This window comes from Carcharhinus amblyrhynchos, chromosome 3 (genome assembly GCF_965287045.1).
Source record: "Carcharhinus amblyrhynchos chromosome 3, sCarAmb.v2.hapA, whole genome shotgun sequence".
Lineage (NCBI taxonomy): Eukaryota > Metazoa > Chordata > Chondrichthyes > Carcharhiniformes > Carcharhinidae > Carcharhinus > Carcharhinus amblyrhynchos.
In genome coordinates, this window is record NC_137326.1 from 95,047,046 (window position 1) to 95,067,199 (window position 20,154).

At 42.3% G+C, this 20,154-nt stretch overlaps 1 protein-coding gene across 4 annotated transcripts in view; it reads right to left on the bottom strand.

Moving 5' to 3' along the window:
* The window catches only part of pxylp1 (2-phosphoxylose phosphatase 1), a 166,439-nt gene extending 153,246 nt beyond the window's left edge, over positions 1-13,193 (bottom strand). For 2 of the 4 annotated variants that reach the window (XM_080186417.1, XM_080186414.1), the window contains exons 1-3: positions 13,086-13,140; positions 5,983-6,076; positions 3,075-3,207 (exon numbers count right to left, since the gene is read on the bottom strand). In XM_080186417.1, coding sequence (XP_080042543.1) covers positions 3,075-3,207; positions 5,983-6,015 — 166 coding nt within the window. In that variant the 5' untranslated portion in view covers positions 6,016-6,076; positions 13,086-13,140. Of the gene's footprint in view, positions 1-3,074; positions 3,208-5,982; positions 6,077-12,682; positions 12,774-13,085 lie in introns of those variants that run through there. The other 2 variants (XM_080186415.1, XM_080186416.1) reach the window with 2 other exon arrangements.
* Positions 13,194-20,154: the final 6,961 nt, after the last annotated feature.

Consider the following 20,154-nt stretch of genomic DNA (forward strand, 5'->3'; position numbering starts at 1 on the left):
ATGAAGTTACAGTGAAATTCCCCTAGTCACCACAGTCCCGCCACCTGTTCGGGTCAATGCACCTATCCAGCACATCTTTCAGGCTGCGAGAGGAAACCAAAGCACCCAGAAGAAACCCACGCAGACACAGGGGGAACATACAAACTCCACATAGACAGTGACCCAAGCCAGGAATCGAACCTGGGTCCCTGGTGCTGTGAAGTAGCAGTGCTACCATGCTGCCTTTGGAGTGTGGGAGGAAACGCCTAGAGGAAACTTACGTAGACATGGGGAGAATGTGTGCAAACTCCACACACAGTCACCCAAGGCTGGATTTAGTATCAGGTCCCTGGCGCCATGAGGTGCTAACCACAGTGCAATGTAATGTTACATCACTAACATCGACGTAATAAAGTGGAAAAATTCACCAAATGTGTCTTGTCCATTAAAAATAGACAAATCATATCTAGCAATTAGCACCATCAATCATCAGAAAAGTGATGGAAGGTGTCATCAAATGTGCAGTTGATTCCAGACCACATTACAGCCTTGGTTTAAAACTGGACAAAAGAGCTGAATTCCAGAGTAAATCAAGAGTGAATCCCTTTACATCAAATATGGCATCAAAGAGCCCTAGTAAGGTAGGGGAGTCTAAAACTAGAGGGCATGGGCTTAAGGTGAGAGGGGCGAGATACAAAAGTATCCAGAGCGGCAAGTTTTTCACACTGACAGTGGTGAGTGTCTGGAACAAGCTACCAGAGGTAGTAGAGGCAGGTACAATTTTGTCTTTTAAAAAGCATTTAGACAGTTACATGGGTAAAATGGGCATAGAGGGATATGGGCCAAATGCAAATAATTGGGGTTAATTTATGGTTTAAAAACAAAAGGGTGACATGGACAAGTTGGGCCAAAGGGCCTGTTTCCATGCTGTAAATGTCTTTGTATATGTCTAAAGCTGAAGTGAATGAGAATCTATGGGAAAACTCTCCATTGGTTGGAATCATACTTAGCACAGAGGAACATGTTACCAATTATTTCAGCCCCACGATAGTACTGCAGGAGTTCCTCAGGTCCTAGGCCCATCCATCTTTAACTGCTTCGTCAATGATCTTCCTTTCAGCATAAGATTAGAAGTGGAGATGTTCGCTGATGATTGCACAGTGTTCAATTCTATTCGCTACTCCTCAGATAATCAGCAGTCCATGCCAACATGCAGTGACAATATCATCCACGATCATCCTCAACACTGGTGCCCCACAAGGCTGTGTCCTGAACCCCTTACTACACTCCTTATACACCTATGACTGTGTGGCCAAATTCCTTTCCAATTCCATTTTCAAGTTTGCTGATGACACCATCATAGTGGGTCGAATCTCAAACAATGACAAGACGGAGTACCAGAAAGACAAAGAATCTGGTGAACTGGTGCAACAACAATAATCTCTCCCTCAATGCCAACAAAACAAAGGAGAATTGTCATTGACTTTAGGAAGTGTAGTGGAGGACATGTCCCTGTCTATATCAATGGGGACAATGGTCAAGAACTTCATGTTTTTAGATGTCAAGATCACCAATAACCTGTCCTGGTCCCCGCACACCGATGCTACAGTTAAGAAAGCCCACCAATGACTCTGCTTTCTCAGAAGACTAAGAAAATTTGGTACATCCCCTATGACTCTCCAACTTCTACAGTTCACCATTGAAAGCATTCTTTCTGGTTGTATCACAGCTTGGTATGGCTCCTGCTCTACCCAAGACTGCAAGAAACCACAAAAGGTCTTGAACGAAGCCCAGTGCATCACTCTAACCAACTTCCCACACATTGACTCTATTTACACTTCCCGTTGCCTTGGAAAAGCAGCCAGCATAATTAAGGACTCCACACACCCTGGACATTCTCTCTTCCACCTTCTTCCATCGGGAAAAAGATACAATAGTCTGAGGACATGTACCAGCCGACTCAGGCTTCTTCCCTGCTACCATCAGACTTTTGAATGAACCTACTTCACATTAAGTTGCTCTTTCTCTACACCTCAGCTATGACTTTTTTTTTATTTATTCATGCCGCTGGCTGGCCAGCATTTGTTGCTGATCCCTTGTTGCCCTTGGAGGGCAGTTGTGAGTCAAAACCATTGCTGTGGCTCTGGGGTCACACGTTGGCCAGACCAGATAAGGACGGCAGATTTCCTTCCCTAAAGGACATTAGTGAACCAGATGGGTTTTTCTGACAATCGACAATGGTTTCATGGTCATCAGTAAATTCTTAATTCCAGATGATTTTTATCGAATTCAAATTCCACCATCTGCCTTGGTGGGATTCGAACCCGGGTCCCCAGAACATTAGCTGAGTTTCTGGATTAATAGTCTAGCAAAAATAGTACTAGGCCATCACCTGCCCTGTAACACTACATTCTGCACTCTCTCCTTTCCTTCTCTATGAACGGTATACTTTGTCTATTTCGTGTGTAAGAACTAAAACTTTTCACTGTATACCAATACACATGACAATAAAAAATCAAATCAAAGTCAATATTCTGCCTTGGATTGTTAAATGGCAAGTAACATGTGCGCTACATAATTGTCAGGAAATGACCATCTTCAACCAGAGTAAATCAACCCAACTCACCTTGACATTCAAAGGCATTTCCCATCATTTACATCCTGCGGGGGATGGATGGGTTGGTAGAGAGGAGGTTACCATTGTCCATAAAATTAATTGGGCCAACCACATAAATACTGTAACTACAGGGGAGGGAAAAGTTACCTTCTGTCTCCTGAAAGCCTGCCCAATATCTACAAGCCAGAAGACAAGAGTGTAATGGAATAATCCCTAGTTGTTGAGATGACAACAACTCAAAAAGCTCAACACCATCCAGGCCAAAGCAGCCCACTTAATTATTTTCCAACCATACTAATTTCCACCATTGGAACTAAGTTGAAGGTCCGTAATAGTGCTTGGAGGCTTCAGACAATGGCACACCAGAAGCAGAAAAAGGCTATTTTCAGAGTGTGCTTTTTATTTCAATGTCTCACATCAGTAGTGTTAAATGGTTTCGCTTATTAATCAGAAGTAAATCACTGGGAGCAGTACTTACAGAACTGCAGGCTGAGGCTCAGGACAGCGAGCAGGGCAGCTACAGCCAGCAGGAATAGAAATCGGCTTCGAAAAAACATGGTCACACACATTTTCACACTCCCATTATGAGTGGACCTCCAACGTACTCTCCCCTGAGAAAGCAAATGCAAGAATAGAGTCAGGCACAAGAAGGAATGAAGAAGTCAATTCTAATATACAGCAGCTGAATTATTTCACTGGGAAGAATTCAAAGCATGAAGCTACTGTTACTATGGCAATTTTCCTTCTTTTTGAAAAGGTATTTGACTTTGATTAATGGCTTACAGTTACTCCTGGAGAATAACTAGCAATCAAACGGCCCTGTTGAAATAACCGTTTTTCATTACAGTGTTCTAAAAAGGGTGTAGTTACACAAATTTAGCCAACTTTTGAAAATGCTGTTCAATGCTAAGATCCTGAACATTAAACAATTATTACAAAGATACACTGTTAAAAGACTGCCAGAACCTTTTAAAACCAAAGAGAAATTATTGATATATTTCATCTATTACTATCAGATTTAGACACCTCTAATTCTCTGGAACATGTTTGGACAAGCAAGCTTTCACTCAAAGATTTTCCACTGACAGTCGAAAGACAAGACAATGCACACTTCAGCATGAGACAATTGCAAAACATCAGAAAGGAAGCCAATAATTTTCAAATGCATTTCTCTGAACTGGTTAAACAATGAAAAGACGAAACAACATACTGCACATAGTCAAGATATTTCTCAGTGAAAGACAACCTGATAAATAAGGTTTGAAAGTGTGATAGACGCTTTTGGGTGAAAAATAATATCTGTTGACTGTTACTTTACAAGCACGTTAGGCTTGGGATTTTTGATATATGAGCTCCTATGCTAAGTGTTAAGAAGGTAGGTTCAACACCGTGTTGTTGCAATCAGAATTTTATTATTATTAGTGAGCAAGGTCTGATATTATAGGATTAAATGATAAAGGACTAGTAACGAGTTATCCAGTTTGGGTATAGAGAAATTGCTTTTAAACTTCAAAAATTAAATGTCATATACTCAATTTTATTTGTTTAATGAGCTTTATTCTCCTTTATCCCTGTTCAACAAATGCTGAAGTAAAGACAGCAGTTACATGTGGATTAAGTTGGTGATGGTTGTTCAAACAGAGTCAATGACAGAACAGTAGAAGACTTACACTCTTCTACTGGTAATAAGGAGTAATAAGATTTAATGATGATAAATAACAATCTCTTTTGCTTCGAAGGCACTGATTCATACTGAAATTATATATGCAGCAACATTCCTCCCATACCTCATTCCAAAATAAAACATTAAGGCCACAAGGCTAGTCAAAGGGAAAAGCTTTAAGAAGTGTCTTAAAGCAGAGAACATAAGAACATAAGAAATAGGAGCAGGAGTAGGCCATCTAGCCCTTCGAGCCTGCCCCGCCATTCAATAAGATCATGGCTGATCTGTCGTGGCTCAGTTCCACATTCCCGCCCTCTCCCCATAACCCTTAATCCCCTCGCTCATCAAAAACCCATCAACCCGCGTCTTAAAAATATTTAGCGAGGTAGCCTCCACCACCTCAACGGGCAGAGAATTCCAGAGATTCACCACCCTTTGAGTGAAGAAGTTCCTCCTCAACTCCGTTCTAAACCGCCCCCCCTTTATCTTGAGGCTGTGCCCCCTAGTCCTACTATCCTTTCTGAGCGGGAAGAGTCTCTCCACCTCTATCCTATCCATCCCATTCATCACCTTATACGTCTCAATGAGATCTCCCCTCATTCTTCTAAACTCTAACGAGTACAAGCCTAGTTTATTCAGCCTCTCCTCATAACTCAATCCCCTCAACTCCGGTATCAGCCTAGTAAACCTCCTCTGCACTCCCTCCAAGGCCAAAATATCCTTGCGTAAGTACGGCGACCAAAACTGCACACAGTACTCCAGCTGCGGCCTCACCAATGCCCTATACAGCCGCAGCAAGACCTCCCTACTTTTATATTCAATCCCCCTCGCAATGAAGGCCAGCATCCCATTCGCCTTCCTGACCACCTGCTGCATCTGCAGGCTGGGTTTTTGCGACTCATGCACAAGGACCCCGAGGTCCCTCTGCACCGTCGCCTGCTGCAGTTTTTCGCCACGTAAGAAATAGTCCTTCCTACCATTATTCCTACCAAAGTGGACCACCTCGCACTTGCCAACATTAAATTCCATTTGCCAGTTCCTGGCCCATTCGCCCAGATCCTTCTGCAGACTCTCCACACCCTCCGCGCAATTTGCCGTTTCCCCCAATCTTGGTGTCATCAGCAAATTTCGACACCATACACTCGGTTCCCTCCTCCAGATCATCTATATAAATGGTAAATAGCTGAGGCCCCAGCACCGACCCCTGGGGCACTCCACTAGTCACCAACCGCCAATCCAAATAGCACCCGTTGACCCCCACTCTCTGCCTCCTATTTGACAACCAATCCGCTATCCACGCTAATACCCTACCCCCAACTCCATGCCCCCTGACCTTCTGCAATAACCTCTTGTGAGGTACCTTGTCAAACGCCTTCTGAAAATCAAGAAAGACCACATCCACCGGCTCTCCTCTATCCACCGCCCTAGACACATCCTCATAGAACTCCAATAAATTTGTCAGACACGACTTCCCCTTAACGAAACCGTGCTGCGTCTGCTCTATCAAGCAATTCCCCTCAAGATGCCTCGCTATTTCCTCCTTGATGACGGATTCTAACATTTTACCTACAACAGACGTTAAACTAACCGGCCTATAATTCCCTGCCTTTTGCCTGGCACCCTTCTTAAACAACGGCGTAACATTAGCCGTTTTCCAATCTTCCGGCACTTCCCCGAGATCCAGCGACGTCTGGAAAATAACCACCAAGGCATCCATTATCACCTCCGCCATTTCTTTCAGAACCCTTGGATGCATTCCATCCGGTCCTGGGGACTTGTCCACAATCAGTCCCTCCAGTCTGTCAAGCACCGCCTCTCTAGTGACAGAGAGAGAAGTAGAGATGTGTAAGAAGGAAATTCAGGATCTGAGGCCTTGGCAACTGAAGATACAATCACCAACAGTGGAGAAATTAAAATCAGGAATGTTTATGAGGCCAGAATTAGCAGAGTGCAGATACCTAAACAAATGCTCGCTTCAAGGGTAATAAATCATAGGAGGGAAAATAGATAATAAGCACAGACATGGATCTAACTGAATAGGTTTTCCAAAAAGCCAGCTTATGCCCTTTGGACCAAATGATCTCCTGGGCTGGTGTGAAATTTTGTCCAGTAACATTCCTGTAATATGCCTTTGGACATTTTACTTTGCTGGGGGTTATATAAATGCAAGTTCTTGTAGTATAATTCCATACAATTCTTAGATTAGCTTAATTTCACACTTGCTATTTTTCTTACATGCTCAAGGCCTAGAAATTGCATGGAATTGTTCCAAAATGTATTTATTTAACCGCTGGACGAAACAGTTAATTGCATTTAAGGGACTTAATTAAAGATCTAGCCAAGGGTTGGAAGGTGGAACAGTTCTTAATCCACAAATTGTCAAATAGAAGCTAGCAGAATATAATTACATCTCCTGATATATTTCTGTCTTACAGCGATATTATTTAGCTTACACTTCATAACATGATTTGAAGAAAAGCATATATTGACAGCAAACTGAAAGCATTGCTGATACTGTTCATTGTCATTTATTGCCAGTATTTCACATTTTGTAATCCATTCCCCAATTTCTTGAGCACTACTTTCTAAAAATATCCCATTTGTCTGAGCATATATTCTAAAATATAATGTCCAGGATGTTGTACAATGATTTTAAGGATGTTCCAAAGTTGTTGAATCTCATGTAATTACTTCACAAGTAATGGAAAATACTTTAATAAAAACAGCAAAGGCGAAATATCAAATAAACCATCCAACCCTCACAACTTGAAGCTACTGTGTAACTTCTTTAATGAAACAAATTTATAAACCATTCACGTACGCACAGTTTTTGACTAAATTCACTTGTCACAGTATAATTATGACACATATTCCTAAGAGTGTGAAATTTCTCTTGCTGTACATAGTCATCATTTCTCCATGTGTGAAACTGTGAACCGGAATTTAGAAATTGTTGCAAAGAACAATCCATGTGCTGGTATAGTTGGGCAGTAGGCCCACAATGTTTTTCCGATACCGGGCCTCAGGTCTCACTGACAATGAAGTCAGCAAGCTGCGCACACTTTCTGGGCATCCCCAGGCAGCTCATCGACAGAAGGATTTCAAGATTGGACTAAGCATTGCCAGCCCTCAGACCCTGCGAGTGAGCGATCAATAGTAAATAAGTATAAAGCATCTGCTTCTATAAGGTCAGCTGATCAATTGTTAAACTGCAGGTGTGGAAATTAGATCCTGTGACATTATTCAAAGAGATTTCTCCTCCTATCCTCCCCAACATCAGCAACCCCAAAAACAGATCAACACGTCATTCACCATTAGCTGTTTGTGGAACCTTATTGTCTGCAAATTGACTACCATGTTTGCCTACAAAACAAAATAGCTTCAAAGGTAATTAACTGTCTGCAAATCTGCTTTGCTGAGGTCATGAAAGGTGCTACATTAATGTAGTTATTTCTTTTCAGCCACTGAGCAGATGTTTTCCTAAGTAACTACTCCTAATAATTGCTTTTAAATTCAGGTAGAAAAAAAACAGATTTAGAATAATCTCAATTGTTGGAAATGGATAGAACACCTATTCTGAATGCTGACAACTGGTGTATCATGATACATACATCTTTCTTGCAAACTGCCGACAAAATCATGTTTCTTGACAAATATTTTAATGCTCAAATATATCTGAACAGCAGAGGCAGTAAGGAGTCTCCAGCAATGGAATTCTAGCTCCTTTATTATACTTAAAAGTCACATGGGTTAAATCATGGCAAGGAAGGAAATGTGCACTCATATTTTGTATTTTCAAATAATCAGAGTTAATGGGAATTGGTCTGACACATTGGACTTCTATATAATACGAGTGAAGGGGAGGTGGACTGACAGATCTTCAAATATTTAACGGGGTGGCACGGTAGCACAGTGGTTAGCACTGCTGCTTCACAGCTCCAGGGACCTGGGTTCGATTCCCAGCTCAGGTCATTGTCTGTGTGGAGTTTGCATATTCTCCTCATGTCTGCATGGGTTTACTCCGGTTTCCTCCCTCAGTCCAAAGATGTGCGGGTTAGGTTGATTTGCCATGCTAAAATTGCCCCGTAGTATTCTGGGATGTGTAGGTTAGAGGGATTAGTGGGTAAATATGTAGGGATATGGGGGTAGGGCCTGGATGGGATTGTGGTAGGTGCTGACTCGATGGGCCGAAGGGCCTGTTTCTGTACTGTAGGGTTCTATGTTCTATTTATCCCAGCACCTTCAGATTAGCAGAAGTAGAAAGTAAAAGTAACATTCCTTTAAAGTTTCTCACAAGCTACTTGGTTTCCATATTCCTGAACAGACTGGTCCAGAGGTTCCCCAAAAAAACTAATGCCTTTATGTCTATAAAAATAGAATACAAATCAGTTAGAAGTCATGCTACAGTTATACAAAGCTTTGGTTAGACCACACTGAAATTTAGAAGGTTAAAAGGTGAATTGAGTGAAGTTTTTGAGATATTCAGGGGAAGAGATTGGATTGATTAGGAAAATAGATTTCATCCTCCAGTCAATCTGGGACAAGGAGATACAGATAAAATAATGGACTTCTTTATGCAAAGTGTGGTAGAGTTTTGGAACTCTCTAATAAATGGCAATTGATACTATATCAACAGGGGTGGCACGGTGACACAGTGGTTACCACTGCAGTTTCACAGTACCAGAGACCCGGGTTCAATTTCATCCTTGGGTCACTGGCTGTGTGCAGTTTGTGCATTCTCCCTATGTCTATGTGGGTTTCCTCCAGGTGCTCTAGTTTGCTTCTAAAGTCCTAGGATGTGTGGGTTAGGTGGATTAAAATCGGTAAATGCTTGGAGTTATGGGGATATGGCCAGGGTAAGATGCTCTTTCAGTGAGTTGGTGCAGACTTGAATGGCCTCCTTTTCCACTGTAGGAATTTTATGGAAATGTTGATAGGTTTTTGTTAGTGAAATTAATAAAGGAATATGGGGAAAAGATGGGTATATGAAATTTGGTCACAGATCACCCATGATCTCAGTGAAAGGCAAAGCAGGCTCATGTGACAAAGTGGTTCACTCTCATTCCCATGTCCCAAATATTTTTTGCTAAGCCTTCCTTTGGAAATCCACATCCACACAATCTTTCTGTGAACGAATCGGATGAATTTCATTTTAACTATTGGGCAGAAAATGGGTGGTGGCAAATCAGGTACACATTTCACACACCCATGTCGACAGCAGCTTAGTTGGTAAAGTTCTTGCCTTTCAGTCAGAATGTTCTGTGTTAAGTCCCAATCCTGTATTGGAATACAAAGGTCAAAACCGACGGTGCTCTGCAGTACTGGAGGACTGCTGCATTACTGTGGTGCCCATTTTTGGGTGAGACATTAAATCTATGTCCCAAATTCCCTCTCAAGTGGATGTAAAAGATCCCATAGCACTATTTCCAAGAAACTGGGAATTATCCCTGGTGCACTGCTTAATAAATATCCTCCCAATCAATGCAGATTATTTAGACATTATCAATTGCTTTTTGTGGGAGTTTGCTGCATGGCTTCCATATTTCTAACACGACAATACTTAAGGAGTATTTCATAGACTGTAACGTGCTTTGAGATTATGGGTGGCATGGTGGCGCAGTGATTAGCACTGCTGCCTCACAGTGCCAGGGACCTGGGCTCGCTTTCCAGCTTGGGTCTTTGTCTGTGTGGAGTCTACACATGCTCTCCATGTCTGCATGGGTTTCCTCCGGATGTTCCAGTTTCCTTCCAAAGCTAGGTGTATTCTCTTTCAGTGTACCCTCACCTCAGTTCTAAGAAATTTCTTCAACCAGAGAGTGGTGAATATGTGGAATTTATTCCAGCTGGTTACCCAATTGGCTGAGGCCAAAATGTGTGTTCATGACTCACTGCCGTCAGAGCAATCCTAAGAGGAAGCCTATTACTTAGCTAAATTCTATAATTAAAATAAAGCAAAGATCAAAAACGTATGGAATTATGATCTTTCCAACTCAGATAACATTAGCTCATGGCTTCCTTTTATTTATTCAACTGGCTTCATTTCCATATCTTTACTACTATATTTTTCAGGTCTTGGGAATCTCAATGGTCACCAGCAGTGCTTTGTGAGTATTGAAATTGCAAACTACTTGAGAGACATAGTTATTTTGAATTGTCAGCCAGTATAGTTCTACTGAATCCATCCATATGCATTCAAAATACAGAATCCGCATTACAGAACTCGATATCAGCATCAATCCAGTGTCCAATCAGGTCACCAGCTGGAATAAAACAGTGGCCATCTTGGTTTACAAATAAATAACCTATAAACTCACAGAAACATATTTGAATTGAAATTCCTTTGCATGTCTTGCATTATTTTTTGAATATCCTAATCTACATCAAGCCCCACTTATCCATCCCCCTTGTGTTTGCTGACTTACATTAGCTCCCAATCCACCAATGCCTCATGTTTAAAATTCTCATCCTCATGTTCAAAACACCACCGTGGCCATGTCCCCTTGATCTCTGTAACCTCCTCCAGCCTAACAAACCTCCAAGAGCTCTGACTTCTTCAAAAAGCCTCATATCTGGAGCAGCAGAACTGACAGATCTCAAGATCCAATATAAAACCGTGAATAAGCTTTTAGTCTCCTCTTCAAGTATCTTATTTTTTAACTCAGTGTCAATGTCTGTCCAATTGAAATGCCCTGTGAAATACCTTGGCGTATTTCTTACATTAAAGGCACTATATAATTGCAAGGTGTTCTTTTTGTAATCTCTGTTGATGTTTGCAGTGGAAATATTGTGTAAACATGTCTTTCATTCTAGGCTACTACTTCAGTGCAATACAGAAGGACTGTTGAATTGACTAAATGACACATTAAACTGAGGCCACATCTGAAATCTAATAAACTTTTAATTTTCCCACAGCACTACTTGAATAGAATCAGGGTGAGTTCTCAACTGTGCCCCAGTTAGTAATTAACTCTCTGCCAATATTGCTAAAAACAATGACCCGCTGATCATGATCACATTGCTGTTGTGGGACCTTGCTGTGTTGAATTTGGCTGCCATATTTTCTACATTACACCAGCCTTTAAAAGTCCTTCATTTGCTTTAAGGGTTTTTGGGACATCCTAGGATTGTCAAGAATGTTATGTCTTTCCTTTCTTTCATAAAATACACGTAAATTTACTTCCTTGACAATTCAAAAAAATATATTATTTATCTCACTTTCAATTTCTGAAAATTGTAATGTAAAAGTTTTCGGCGAAACAGTTATAGCATTTGTTGCCACTCGGTATAGAGGGTATGGGCCAAATGTGGGCAATTGGGACTAGTTTCACGTTAAAAACTGGCCAGCATAGATAAGTTGGGCCAAAGGGCCTGTTTCCATGCTTTTTGATTTTGATTTGATTTATTATTGTCACATGTATTAGTATGCAGTGAGAAGTGTTGTTTCTTGCATGCTATATGGACAAAGCTGTAAACCTCTATAACTCAATAAACTCCTATCAGCTGCCAGAGGTGCTTTGGCAGACTGGCATTCCGAGAGCTGGTCCCACCCAGAGACATGTACAGAGGCAATCTGATCCTTCAAGAGCAGCCACAGGTATTACTGGCTCACGTTTCAAATTCACCCATTGTAATTCACCCTGTTTCTCAATCCTTTCTCTTGGCCAAAAAGAAATGTATATTTTCAGCATATGTTGACTGGGCTGAGTTTTCCCATCATTTTCTATGTCTCAGGAAATGTGGGCGTGTGTGTAAACAGTGGTGAGGTGTGGCACTGTTCTAGTACAGACGAACTTTAAATGCTTTTTGTTGCCTAGTATAGAAACTGATATTCACATCAATGGGATTGAGAAATATCACAAGCAAAGTAGGCCAAATACATTGTAGAAGCCACCCGATAGTTCCCATAGTGCTGCATTCCAAAATTGATCTGCAGGTCAATTCAGGGAATTAAACTTTCTGTAAATTTTAAATCATAGAAAAAAGCATCCAACCAAATCCTGAATGTAAATCAATAAATGGCCACTGGACACCATGACCCACAATAATCTCATGTTGTACAACATAATTTGGAGTAAAATATAGAAATAACTATAGCAAATAGGTGTGAACAGCATTCAGCTAATCCTTCTCAATGTTAACGGAAATAGAAAAGGGCTGAGTACAATGTTGCCTTTTCATCAAAGAGCCCACAGCCATACATTGCCAAGAGTCTCACACGCTAGCTAGCATCCTTTGTTATCAGTGTGGAGTGGTAATCCTCAGATCCATCGTATTGTGTGGCGAGGAACATCACACAGTAAAAATATAAACTGAACTGTGCTCACTCGAAGCCAATCTGTGGGTGGCTTTTATGCTCATATTGCCGGGGTTCAAAAGCTGCCTGGTGCTCAAGAAAAACCGCTTTTGTTTCAGCTTCAACCTACGTTTCACTATTGAAGAGGAAACTCTTTGTACAACAGTGCAGATCGGTTGAAAAGGGGGGCGCTTGCCCTTCGATCACTTCTTGGAAGCAGTTCCCGAGTCTGAGTCCTTTATCTTGTGTGTGTGTGTTTGTGGGCAGTGTGGAGCGCTGACAACGTTGCTCCAACTCTTTCCCTTGGACAAATGGTGAGTGGCAAATCAAACCCTGGGGGTGGGGAGCTCTGCCTCTGATACTCACACTGGCGCCGATATCTCTCGTATCCCCCCCGACACACACACACGCTCAGCCAACACTTGCAGTAATGTAGGAAGGAGAGATTTAAAAATATCCCTTCCTGCTGTGTATCTGACCCCAGGCTGTGAACATTGAAAGCTTCCCCCAAAGTAACGCCAAAGCTCACTCACCTGTCCGGCCAGCTAGCAGCCTGCTTCCCCCACTCCGAAATCGAAGAAAGTATTTTGTTCCCTTCCTTTCACCCAGTTCCTGGGGAATGTGTTCCAGAACAAAAAAAACGTGTAATCAGCCGCCATCTACTGGTTGAGAGAAGGGGGAGGAATCGACTCAATACCACACACAACCAGACACACAAGGCAAGCTGCTTCAGCTCAAACAAAGCCGTGTCAAAGATGTGTCTGATGTTCTATGTTAGTGCACACAGGCATTAACTCCAAATGACTGACTTTATTTTTGATGATTTAGTGTTTCCAATGTTCTCCTCAACTTTCACTGGACTCTGCCAGTCACATGTGGTTTGCCAATCCAGCCTGTGTCATCAGGAGTTGCTGATAGAATTCAGAATTTCCTGCCTTCAGCTCCATTTGTACCCAAGTCCCGCTGCAAATGGTACTTGTCCTGCTGTCTGCATGAGTCCTCCTGTGAGAATGGGAAAAGATAAAGTTTATTTACTAGTCCAAAGCAGGCTTACATTAACACTGCAATGAAGTTACTGTGGAAACCCCCTAGTTGCCACACTCGGGTGCCTGTTCGGATACACTGAGAGAGAATTTAGCACGGCCAATACACCTAATCAACACGTCTTTCACACTGTGGGAGGAAATCAGAGCCCCCGGAGGAAACCCACGCAGATCCAAGGAGAATGTGCAGACTCTGCACAGACAGTGACCCAAGCTGGGAGTCGAGCCCAGGTCCCTAACGCTGAGGCAGCAATGCTAACCACTGTGCTACCATGCTGCCCTTTCCAGCCTACAATATGCAGCATCACATTCAGCTGTAGCAGAACTCAGGGAACAAGAGTGTTCAGGGGAGAGGGGAGTAAGGAATCGTGTGGTGAATTTTCACAATGGGGATGAGAAGCAGGAGATGTGATTGTACCCACTCCCAAGGGAAAACAGTCACTCTTTGGGATTCTCATGGTGGAGCCTCCTAAATTGGATGGGGAACAGATTCCTACTCTAATTAGTGGGCAGGCTTTCCAAGCTGCATTGTCAACTAGAGGTCTTCCTGCTTGAGAGGAGCATGAAAATAGTTGGTCAGTAACGGAGAGGACACTTCAGCATGGAGGAACCCTCTCACCAACTTCTCTAAAAGTTCAAATGGCAGGAGGCATCTCTCTCCAGGGTGGTGTTTGAGCTGCACCCACAGCCAGGCAGGCAGGCATGGTAGCACAGTGGTTAGCACTGCTGCCGGTTCAATTCCTGGCTTGGGTCACTATCTGTATGGAGTTTGCATGTTCTCCCTGTGTCTGTGTGGGTTTCCCATGGCTGCTCCAGTTTCCTCCCACATTCTGAAGGACATGCTGGTTAAGTGCATTGACCTGGCAGGCATCAGACTGTGACGACGAGGGGAATTTCACCATAATTTCATTGGAACGTTAATGTAAGCCTTACTTATGACTAATGAATAAACTTTAAAAAAAGGAATGGCCTCTAGGCCTACCTGGCACAATGCCTGTGGCTACTAACACTTGAATCAGAACTGAATATCGCTGTAATTCATATGAATTTCTTGAAATGTTGGACGGAGCAAACACATGTGGAGTTGGTGACAAAGTGGTATTGACACTGGACTAGTAATCCAGAGACCCAGAGTAATTCTCTGGGGACCCAGGTTCGAATCCCACCACAACAGATGATGAAACTTGAATTCATTTAAAAAATCTGGAATTAGAAGTCTAAGATGCCCACCATTGTCAATTGTTGTAAAACTAATTTCCTTTAGGGGAGAAAATCAGCTGTCCGAACCTGCTCTGGTTTACATGTGATTCCTGACCCACAGCAATGTGGTTGACTCTTAACGCCCTCTGGAGTGGTCCAGGAAACCGTTAGTTCATGGGCAACAATAAATGCTGGCCCAGCTAGTGACATCTCCATCGCCTGAATGAATAAAACAAAATGGCAATGCAAGGCTTGATAGAAATAATTAAACTGCTATATTTTTCATCAGGTGAATATACGAAGTAAAAGTTATGATTTCATTTTATTAATTTCAAACAGTTTTTATTTGCACAGAAGTATAAGAGTAGTGCATAAGCTACACTTCCCAATCACCACACCAGTGGGTTATCAGGCCTGTCCAACCTTATTGGAGCCACATTTCCATGGTTTTCAGAAAGATAAGGTTTGCTGCTACGTTAAACTGAATTTCAAAACCAGTTGAGGTATGAAGAAAATAAATAGCTAGCTGAGTAAAAGGAAAGCAATGTTAAAGCAATAAATTGAGATAAAGAGTAATGAATAAAAATGACTATTAGAGTGTGAGAGGGTCCGTGTGTATGTGTGTTTTTTGGATTACTCCCAAACTCAGGGTGCTCGCTCATTCATCCTCACTCAACGTGTGAGTGGCTGTGTGAGATTGACTGAGAAACCTGAGGTGAGAGTAATGCAAACACACACCCTCTCACATGCACATATGGAGACACACACACACACCCTTAAATACGCACACGCAGACACACATATCCTCTCACATATACACACACACACACACACACACACATCCCCTCACATACACACATTGAGACACACACACTCCCTCACATACACACACGTAGACACACATATCCTCTCTCACACACACACAGACACACGCATCCCCTCACATACACACATTGAGACACACACACGCCCTCACATACACACACATAGACACACATATCCTCTCATACACACACACACCCGCTCACAGGCACACACACAGGCACATGCACCCTCTCATGTACACACATGCCGACATACACACCCCCTCACATACACATACGCAGACACACACACCCTCTTACATACACACATGCAGACTCACACACCCTCTCACATACACACACACAGAAACACACACCCTCTCATGTACACACACACATACAGACTCGCACCTTCTCACATACACACACACAGACACACACGCACTCTCTCTTATACACACATGCAGACATACACGCCCTCTCACATATAAGAACATAAGAACCAGGAGCAGGAGTAGGCCATCTGGCCCCTTGAGCCTGCTCCGCCATTCAATAAGATCATAGCTGATCTTTTCGTGGACTCAGCTCCACTTACCCACCCGCACACCATAACCCTTAATTCCTTTACTGTTCAAAAACTTATCTTTCCTTGTCTTAAAAACATTCAATGAGGTAGCCTCAACTCTTCACTGGGCAGGGAATTCCATGGATTCACAATCCTTTGTGTGAAGAAGTTCCTCCTCAACTCAGTCCTAAATCTGCTCCCTCTAATTTTGAGGCTATGCCCCCTAGTTCTAGTTTCACCCACCAGTGGAAACAACTTTCCTGCTTCCACCTTATCTATTCCCTTCACAATCTTATATGTTTCTATGAGACGCCCTCTCATTCTTCTGAATTCCAATGAGTATAGCTCCAGTCTACTCAGTCTTTCCTCATAAGTCTACCCTCTCAACTCTGGAATCAACCTAGTGAATCTCTTCTGTACTCCCTCGAGTGCCAGTATATCATTTCTCAAGTAAGGAGACCAAAACTGTACACAGTACTCCAGGTGTGGCCTCATCAGCACCTGATACAGCTGTAACATAACCTCACTGTTTTTAAACTCCATTCCTCTAGCAATGAAGGACAAAATTCCATTTTGTCCATAATTACCTGCTGCACCTGCAAACAACTCCTTGTGATTCTTGCACAAGGATACCCAGGTCCCTCTGTGCAGTAGCATGCTGCAATCTTTTTACTATTTAAATAGTAGCCCATTTTGCTGTTATTCCTACCAAAATGGATGACCTCACATTTACCATCATTGTACTCCATCTGCCAGACCCTCGCCCACTCACTTAAACTATCTATATCCCTTTGCAGACTTTCAGCATCCTCTGCACACTTTGTTCCGTCACTCATTTTGGTACTCTATACTTGATCCCCAACTCCAAATCATCTATGTAGATTGTAAACAATTGTGGTCCCAACACTGTTCCCTGAGACACACCACTAGTCACTGATCGCCAACCAGAAAAACACCCATTTATCCCCACTCTTTGCTTTCTGTTAGTTTACCAATCCTCTATCCATGCTATTACATTACCCATAACACCATGCACCTTTATCTTATGTAGCAGTCTTTGGTGTGGCACCTTATCAAATGCCTTCTGGAAATCCAGATATACCACATCTACAGGTTCCCCATTGGCCACATTGCGCATGTAATGTTCTCAAAGAATTCCACCAAATTAGTCAAATATGGCCTGCCCTCATGATCCCATGCTGCATCTTACTAATAGGACAGTTCATGTCCAGATGTCTCGCTATTTCTTCCTAGATGGTACGTTCAAGATTTTTCCTACTACAGAAGTTAAGCTAACCGGCCTATAGTTACCCATCTTTTGTCTTCCTCCTTTTTTAAAAAGTGGCGTCATATTTGTTGTTTTCCAATCTGCAGGAACCACCCCAGAGTCCAAGAAATTTTGATAAATTATGATTAGTGCATCTGCTATTTCTCCTGACATTTCTTTTAGTACTCTGGGATACATTCCATCAGGGCCAGGAGACTTGTCTACCTTTAGCCCCCCCCCCCCCGCCCCCCCCATTAGCTTGCCCAACACTACCTCTTTCATGATGATAATAGTTTCTAGGTCCTCAACTGCCATAGCCTTCCTGTCATCAATTTTTGGCATGTTATTTGTCTCTTCCTCTGTGAAGACTGACACAAAATACCCGTTCAATGTCTCAGCCATTTTCTCATTTCCATCCCCTTTCTCATCCTCTAAAGGACCAATGTTTACTTTAGCCACACTTTTTCATTTTATATATTTGTAGAAACTTTTACTATCTGTTTTTATATTCGGAGCTAGTTTACTCTCATAATCCATTGTTTCTTTATAGCATTTTCGGCGGCTTTCTGTTGACTTTTAAAGATTTCCGAAATTTTGAATTTCCCACTAGTCTTTGTCACTTTGTAGGCATTTTTTTCAATTTGACACCCTTCTTTATTTCCTTAGATATCCAATCCTTCCTTATCATTGGTATATATGTTGCTGAGCACTGTGAAAAATCATTTTGAATGTCCTCCGCTGTTCCTCAATTGTCCCACTATGAAGTTTTTGCTCCCCGTCTACCTTAGCCACCGCCTCCCTCATCCCATTGTAGTCTCCTTTGTTTTAGCACCAGACACTGGTATTGGATTTTACCTTCTCATGCTCCGTTTATATTTTAAATTCAACCATACTGTGATCACTTCTTCCGAGAGGATCCCAATTGTAAGATCATTAATTATTCATATCTTATTACACAGAATCAGATCTAGGATAGCTTGCCCCTTACAGATTCCATTACATACTGTCCAAGGAATCTATCGCAGATACATTCAATGAATTCCTCCTCAAGGCTGCCTTGACCAACCTGGTTTGACCAATTGACATGTAGATTAAAATCCCCCACGATAATTGCTGTACCATTTTTACATGCATCAGTTATTTCTTTGTTTATTTCTTGCCCCATCATGATGTTATTATTTGGTGGCCTACAGACTACGCCTATCAATGATTTTTTCTCCTTACTATTTCTGATTTCCACCTAAATAGATTCAACCTCTTCTTCCATTGAACCTATATCATCTCTCAACATTGCCCTGATGTCATCATTAAATATCAAAGCCACACCACTCCCCTTACCTTCCTATCGGTTCCTCCAAACAGTCTGATACTTCTGGATATTTAACTCCCAGTCGTAACCATCCTGCAACCAAGTCTCTGTAATGGCCACCAAATCGTACTCATTCACAATGATTTCTGCCATCAACTCATTTACTTTGTTTTGAATGCTACGAGCATTCAGTTAAGTGCCCTTATGCTAGTTTTTGTACCTTCTTTTTAAATTCTAATACTTCCATTAATAACATCTGAGTTCTCCTTCCCTTTAACTTTTTTTTGATTTTTAATGTAGTTGGAACCTTTTCCCCACATTTTGTCCTTGCTCCCTCCTGCTCAGACTCCTTACATAGGTTCCTATCTTCCTGGCATATTAGTTTAAACGCTCCCCAACCATTCTGGCAAACAGTCCCCCTAGGACATCGGTTCCAGTCCTGCCCAGGTGTAACCCATCCAATTTGTACAGGTCCCACCTCCCCCAGAATCAATGTCCCAGGAATCTGAAACCCTTCCCCTGACATCATCTCTTCAGCCATGTATTTATCTGGTGTATCCTGTCGTTTCTACTCTACACATTTCTACTCTATATACACACATGTCCGCTCACAAACACACATCCTCTCACGTAGACACACACACACCCTCTCAAATAGACACACAAACACTCTCTCACATCGACATACACGCATACTCTCAGATAGACACACACACACCCTCTCACATACATACACATACACATCCTCTCACATACATACACATACTCACATACATACACATAGACACCCTCTCATATACATGCACATCCTCTCATATGCAAACGCACACACTCTCACATACGCACTCACACACTCTCACATACACACATACACACCCTCTCACATACACACATGTAGAGCCACACACCCTCTCACATGCACACACATGCAGATACTTGCATCTTTTCACATACACACGCATGCAGACACACACACAGAGACACACCCACCCTCTCACATATACGCACATGCAGACACACACATGTAGGCGCACATACCTTCTCTCACACACACACATCCTCTTACATACACACACACTCACCCTCTCACATACACACCCTCACATACAGACACACACACATACATTTATTGCCTCACACAAACTCACTCTCACCCTCTCACTGTCACTCTCTCTCTCCCTCTTTTTCACATTTTCTCTCCTCCCAAAAACCTCTTTCCCCATTAAACTCACTGCCACTAGTGTTTGCTGCTCTTCTAATCAGAATCTGTTTCCTTCACATATTTGCTGCCAATAGGCTCGCTGGTGTGAGAGAGACACTCTCTGATTGGAGGAGCAGCCCTTTTCAGCTTCACTTCACTGTCTTACCAGCACCCTGAACAGCGGTTCTGGGCCCATATAACAAGGTTTAGTGGG